General features: G+C 41.2%; 1 protein-coding gene across 1 annotated transcript; it reads right to left on the reverse strand.

Moving 5' to 3' along the window:
• Window positions 1–6842: 6842 nt before the first annotated feature.
• On the reverse strand, window positions 6843–7343 carry LOC140859961 (uncharacterized). The gene has a single exon (XM_073262633.1). The coding sequence runs from the start codon at window positions 7341–7343 to the stop codon at window positions 6843–6845; it is 501 nt and encodes a 166-aa protein (XP_073118734.1).
• Window positions 7344–7858: the final 515 nt, after the last annotated feature.

Below are 7858 nucleotides of genomic sequence, written 5' to 3' on the forward strand. Positions count from 1 at the left end.
GATACTGGAGCATCGCATTCCTTTATTTCTAGTTGCTTCATTAAGATACATAGATTACCTTACGTATCATTAGATATGGATTTAGTTGTATCTACTCCGTTGGAGCAGGAGGTAGTAACTAAGCGTCTAGTGATGGGTTGCCTTCTAGAATTTGAGGGTAATGTGTTATCGGCTAATTTGATGATATTAGCGATGAAGGATTTTGATTGTATTTTGGGAATAGATATGCTGACTTTGTATCACGCTACTGTGGATTGTTATCAGCGTCTAATACAGTTTCATCCCGTTGAGGGTGATAGCTGGTACTTTTATGGTGAGGGTGCGCGAACTCTGATGCCACTTGTTTCGGCTCTGAAGGCATGTCATGTCTTGGAGTCAGGTGGGGAGGGCTACCTCATATATGCAGTTGATATGTCCATGATTAGTGCGGGTATTTATCAGCTACCGGTTGTCAGCGAGATTCCTGACGTATTCCCTGATGAGATTCCTGGTTTTCCTCCGGTTCGAGAGGTTGAATTTTGTATTGATCTAGTACCAGGAACTACGCCTATATCCTGAGCACCTTATCATCTGGCACCGTCAGAGATGAGGGAATTGAAACAGCAGTTGCAAGATCTGCTTGATAAGGGATATATTCGTCCGAGTATTTCTCCGTGGGGAGCACCTGTTTTGTTTGTCAAGAAAAAGGATGGATCGATGCGATTATGTATTGATTACAGGCAGTTGAATCGTGTCACCATCAAGAATAAGTATCCTTTGCCGCGGATTGATGATCTGTTCGATCAACTACAGGGTACTTCTGTTTATTCTAAGATAGATCTGAGATCTGGATACCATCAGATGCGGGTACGAGACTCAGATATATCTACGACTGCTTTCAGGACCAGATACGGGCATTATGAGTTTCTGGTGATGCCATTCGGTTTGACGAATGCACCGGCAGTTTTTATGAATCTGATGAATCAGGTATTTCGAGATTATCTGGATAGATTTTTCATCGTCTTCATAGATGATATTCTTGTTTATTCTCATGACAAGGATGAGCATGCACAACATTTGAGGATTGTTCTACAGACGTTACGAGATAAGCAGCTATATGCAAAATTGAGCAAGTGTGAATTCTGGCTTGATCGGGTAGTATTTCTCGGTCATGTGATTTCTAATGAAGGGATATCTATTGATCCTAGTAAGATAGAGGAAGTGCTGAACTGGTCTCGACCGACGACGATTGCTGAGATTCGTAGTTTCTTGGGTCTAGCTGGATATTACCTTCGGTTCATCGAGAATTTTGCACAGTTGGCAAGGCCTTTGACTCAGCTTACTCGGAAAGATGTTACCTTCAATTGGTCCTCGGATTGTGAGGAGTCGTTTCACGAGCTGCGTAGACGTCTTACTACTGCACCTGTGCTAGCTCTACCTTCTGGATCAGGAGGTTATGTTGTTTATACTGATGCCTCTGGTCAGGGGTTGGGATGTGTGTTGACACAGCATGGACATGTTATTGCCTATGCTTCTCGACAGTTGAAGACGCATGAGAATAACTATCCAGTGCATGATCTCGAGTTAGCCGCCATTGTATTTGCGCTCAAGATTTGGAGACATTATCTTTATGGCGAGAAATTTGAGATATTTACGGATCACAAGAGTTTGAAGTATTTATTCACTCAGGCAGAGTTTAATATGCGACAGAGACGCTGGATGGATCTCCTGAAGGATTATGATTGTGAAATCAAATATCATCCAGGTTCTGCTAATCTTACTGCTGATGCCTTGAGTCGGCAGGTGAGACTGTCTGCACTTCAGACTAATGAAATATCTCATATGATTCAAGAGTGCTGTTCATTGAGTTTTACGCTCAAGCACAAGAAAGGGAGGAATGGGATTCGTTTGTATACTATTCTATCTGAGCCAGCATTGTATTCTCGGATCAGAGATGCTCAGATATCTGATGTTAAGACTCAGCGATTGGCACGTCTAGCCAATGGAGTTAATACATCTGGATTCCATTTTCAGGCAGATGGTTTATTGTGCTTATCCAATAGAGTAGTTGTACCTAATGTTGCGGAGCTCAGGAATGATATTATATCTCAAGCTCACAGGAGTCGATTATCAGTTCATCCTGGAAGTATGAAAATGTATAAGGACTTGCGAACTAGATTCTGGTGGAAGGGGATAAAGCGAAGTGTGTATCAATTTGTTTCGAGATGTTTGGTTTGTCAACAGGTCAAGGCTGAACATCGACGACCAGGTGGATTACTGCAGAATCTTGAAATTCCCGAATGGAAGTGGGAGCACGTGACTATGGATTTTGTTACCCACTTGCCTATGACTTCACGTCAGTGCGATGCTATCTGGGTTGTCGTTGACCGTTTGACAAAATCAGCACATTTCATTCCTTATAACCGGGAGTATTCATATGATCGCATGGCACGCTTATATATCCAGGAGATTGTGCGATTACATGGGATTCCAGTGAGCATAGTCAGTGATAGAGACCCGCGATTTACCTCACGATTTTGGGGTAGTTTTTAGGAAGCGTTAGGTACCACTCTGAGTTTGAGCACGACGTATCATCCGGAGACTGACGGGCAGTCAGAGCGCACTATTCGTACGCTGGAGGATATGCTACGTTCTTCTGTCATGGACTTTGGTTTATCTTGGCAGGATGAGTTACCTTTGATTGAATTTGCCTACAATAACAGTTATCATCGTAGTATTGATATGGCACCTTTCGAGGCATTGTATGGTCGACGGTGTCGTACTCCGTTATTTTGGGATGAAGTCAGGGAACGACAAGTCGAGGGTCCTGAATTGGTGCAGCAGATTGTAGACAAGATAGATTTGATCAAGCATAGGATCAAAGTTGCTCAAGATAGACAAGCCAGTTATGCGAATATTCGCCGCAGGCCACTTCAGTTTGAGCCTGGTGAATATGTTTTTCTGCGAGTATCACCTTTCAGGAAGGTGATGAGATTCGGTGTGAAAGGCAAGTTGTCTCCTCGTTACATTGGGCCTTTCCAGATACTGGAGAAGATCGGAGATGTTGCTTATCGTTTGGCTTTACCGCCATCTCTTTCCAGTATACACTATGTTTTTCATGTGTCGTTGCTTCGACAGTACATAGCTGATGAATCTCATGTGATTCAGTCTACTGATATTCAGCTAGAGCCAGATCTGTCTTTTGTTGAACGACCAATCTGTATCCTAGACAGGAAGGAGAAAGTTCTTCGGAACAAGACTATACCACTTGTGATGGTACAGTGGCAGCGCCGAGTTCATGAAGCAACTTGGGAAACTAAGAGTCGTATGCGAGCAGAATATCCTGAGTTGTTTGCTTTGTATTTTTGATTACCATGTAACATGTAATTACCGTTGTTGTAATAAGACATGGTTTGATGTTTCATATTGTTATCTTGATTTGTCTTTAGATTTTATTTCGCGAACGAAATATCTAAAGGTGGGGAGAATGTAGTAACCCAGATACCATTTTAAGATAATAATATGTTAAACATGATTAACGGTTGGTATTTAACCAATTTCGGAGTGTTATTGGACTTCAGAAGTAAAATTTGGGCTTTTTAATTTTGGGCCGGATAGTAAGTTCCGATCCCGGATAGTAAGCTCCGATCCTGGATAGTAAGCTCCGATCCCAGATAGTAAGCTCCGATCGGAACGGAAGCTCTGATCTTGGAACGAAAGTTCCGATCCCCAGCTGCCAGAAATGATCGATGACTCAGTCGCGAGTTTTGACAAGTGTCGATCATAGAGCAGATCGGAAGCTCCGATCATAGATCGGAAGTTCCGATCCTGACGTGGCAGACATGCACGCAATGAGCTGGATCGGAAGCTCCGATCCCGAAATCGGAAGTTCCGATCCTGGACGAGAAATTTGGCTATAAATAGGGCCGTTTAGAGTTCATTTTCAAATACGAATTCCCGAGTTTCCTTCTACAGTTATATAGTGTGAGATATACACTTGAGGGCCCTATCGGTTATAATAGAGGTTCTGGAATAACCAAGGTGTGGTTATAGTCATCCGGGACTAGCGACTTCAAAGGGATAACTACGGACGAAGGTATGGTCCGGGAATCGATTTAAGTTTTGGGAGTACTTATTAGCTTAGTTAAGGCTTATAGAACTTGTGTAGTGATACGGTGAACTTTTGAATATAGGCTTGGAACCTAGGATCCTATTATACTTGAACTAGCCTAGAGGTACGTACACATTGACTGAGATTGCCAGCGAGTATACATGTTTATATGTTGCATTTATTTGGAATTATTATATGGCATGATGTATGATTTACCGTTTTCTATACTCATATGTCATGTGCATATACACGTTGAGCCTATACCTTGTTATACCTGATTATAGAGCCTCTCAGCTCTATACTCGATAGTCTGTCACTGAGAGTACCGCGACGGCGGGGGCATTTATGTCTGTCTACTCTGGTGTACTAGACGAGTGTGGTTGCACCCAGAGGTTGATCCGTGCGGTGGCAGCACTCATGTGGCGCCGGTTCTGAGCATGACTTTTCAGATGACCCTGTACCAGTCATCATGTTGCATGCATCATATGTTTCCGCATGTCCTACTCTGTTAAGTTATTTTGCTGTATTAAGTTTAATGCATGCTATTAGTTGCCATTTAGTAGGTGATACCATGCGGGGTCACTACACACGTTGCATCCGATCCCCGGACGTTGCATTTGTTCCTCCTGACCCTCCGGACCATTTTTGATCATTCTAGGTCTAAATCCGGACTCCGCTAATCCATTAGAAGTCTCCTAAATCATGTTTAATCTAATCTAACATGAAATAATGGATTAATTAATAAATACTCACTAATTTTGGGTACGAGATACTACATTCTTCCCCACTTAAGATATTTCATCCTCGAAATAAGATCTTAAGTCCTGAATGTAAAACAAAGTACAAGAGTTCCATTATTCAACTGAATATCTTAGAAGATAAAACTGAATACAAAAAAATCAAAATAACTCAGGATTCTATGAACGCATTCTGCTCTCAAGCTCCCAAGTGGCTTCTTCAGTGTCTCGACGCTGCCACTGAACTAAAACCAGCGGAATGACTTTATTTTGCAAGACCTTATCTGTCCCGCCCCGAGACCGAGACGTGCCACCGGCGTTGTTTCAAATTCACACAAATTATAAAACAACCAGCCTCGTAGTACAGTATAAAACAAACCAGTCTATTATCATAAATAAATTCCAAAACATTGTCTTCACAACTCGATAAATCCAACAATAACAAAAACCAATGCGGAAGCGTCTAAAAACTGAATAACTAAATATTAATGCGAAAATCCCAATAATAAAAATAACGAAATTTAGTCTTATTGATCATCTATCACCATCCCCAAAACATATCTTGTTCACCAACTTCTACATCATCATCTTCATCATCTGGGAGAGAAAAGTAAGGGGTGAGTGTTTTGGGAAACACTTAGCAAGTGGGGGCCGATCGTTCATACCAAAATGTATAATATATATATTTATTTCAAAAACTCATGAATTAATTCAAATCATAAAAATTTCATATCATGTCTTAACATAGCATAGCATAAATAACATCAAAACTTATTTGACATGACATAACATAATTTTTGACAAGACACTGAAATTTATCTCATTAATCGTGGCTAACTGATCAGTCCCCTTATGTAATCCCTCTTAGGGGTGAGGTCATAGAACGGTTATTATATCCACCGTATCAGGGCCATAACATAACATGGTTCGGAAATTCCCTTTTCACTCCTAATTCGAGTCATAACATTGTCAAAACATATTTTCAACAAAACATCATCATGAACAATATTAACTAACAAAATTCCAATGATTAACATGAGCGATCGAATTTTTAAAACATACATATGATTTTAAAACATAAGCCCACTTACAATAAACGTTCATGCGAGATCAAATACTACAAACGACGAAGCTTGACCGAAACTTTTAGAAGAAACTCTCGAAAATTCAATAATTGAATTTTTTAAAATTCCAATTTGCCTCTTCGAAACTTGACAGCCTATTGGACCAATTCTTGAGAATTAATCCTATCAACATTTTAGACCAAAATCCACGTGTGAGTGGGAAAGAAGATTGGGCCCAACACTTTGCATCAAATGCCATGAAACTTTCGAGAATTGCTTGACTCACCTTGAATTGTGATTGGTTAGATCTAGAATTTCCTCCTCCTAGTTCCTTAGCCTTGACCTTCGAAATCAAAGATAGGATCAGTAGAAATAATGAGTATCCCTTTTTGAAACTAGGCATAGAAAGGAATCACCTTACCGACTCGAGGTGCCCAAGATGTGAGTCAACTTCGGTAGCTGAAGTACCTTGAAAATTCAGCGGCTATGTTGCTCGAAAATTCCAGCAGCCACGGCGTTCGAACGTCACAAGCCTCGGGTTCAAAACTTGAGCAGATTTGGTTTGAATTTTCAGTAGCTAAGGGTTAATATTTGAGAGATTTCGAGAGGTTTTTCGGGAGGTGAATTGCCGAGAGAAAAAGTGCTGAAGGGGGTCGATTCTTGCACTTAAATAGGAGGCTCAATTCCTGCCCTAAATCCCGAGTCTTGAGGGAGAGGAAATTTAGCTTCCATAAGACTTTGATTCGGTTGCTGCCAATACATGATTTGTATCCAAAATCTCGATCATCAGATCTTGGAATAATTTAAGAGTATACTTTGCCAAATTTGAGAGATCCTTCCATATTAGTGTAATCTTGTAGACTAAGTTTCGGGTATTCCTCCCTCCTTATGAGAAGTTTTGTCCTTGAAACTTGAGTTAACTTGCTCTTCAAATAAATAATGATACTTCTCCTATATCTTTTCTTTCAACTCCCAAGTAGCTTCTCTTTCAGTGTGATTTGACCATTGTACCTTGACGTAAGGGATGGTCTTTCGCCTAAGGACCTGTTCCATGGTATCCACTATTCGTATAGGAACCTCCTCATATTTTAGCTCTTCATTCAAATTACCCTCAGTCACTAGTGGCTCAGCTTCCAAAATATGATTTGGGTTGGGAACATAATTTCTTAGCTGTGATACATGGAACACATTGTGGACCCTTGACATAGCAGGTGGTAAAGCGAGTCGATATGCCAATGTTCCCACTTTGTCGAGGATCTCAAATGGTCCAACATATCTTGGGTTCAATTTTCCAGCTCTGCAAAATCTCACGACTCCTTTCATAGGTAAAAGTTTGACGTAAGCCTTTTCACCTACTTCAAATTCCAAAGGTCTCCTTTTTAAGTCCGCCCAACTTTTCTGGCAATCTTGTGCAGCTTTAAGTTTCTCCTTGATTATAGAAACCTTTCCCATTGTCTCCTGAATAATTTTGGGTCCGATAATAGCCTTCTCTCCGACTTCATCCAAATAGAGAGGAGAACAACATTTTATCCCATACAGCATGATAAGTGTGTTTAGTATGCATTATTTTATAGCATTTTTTGTTTAGTTTGCATGAATTTAGGTTAATTTCGTAAGTTTTATTAGTGTCTTTTGTTATGTGTTGTGGATTAGACTCAAATGGTTGAATTTTGTAGGAAATTAAACAAAAAATGGAAATTATGTTCGTCCAAGGCGCGCGTGCGCGCGAGACCCTTTCTCACGTGTGCGCCGGAGGAAAATCCAGAGGCAAGCAAGAAGATGCGCGCGCGCGCGAGCCACTTGCTCGCGCGTGCGCAGAAGAGAAATTCAGAGCATGAATAGAAGAGGCACGCGCGCCGAAGATATGTCCAGAGAGTTACAGAGAAGCCGCGCGCGCACGAGACAATCGAGGATGCATTGTTTGTTTACGTTGCGCGTGCGCGAGATTTCCTAGGCGCGCGCACGCG

The sequence above is a fragment of the Henckelia pumila genome, chromosome 1 (genome assembly GCF_033568475.1).
Source record: "Henckelia pumila isolate YLH828 chromosome 1, ASM3356847v2, whole genome shotgun sequence".
Lineage (NCBI taxonomy): Eukaryota > Viridiplantae > Streptophyta > Magnoliopsida > Lamiales > Gesneriaceae > Henckelia > Henckelia pumila.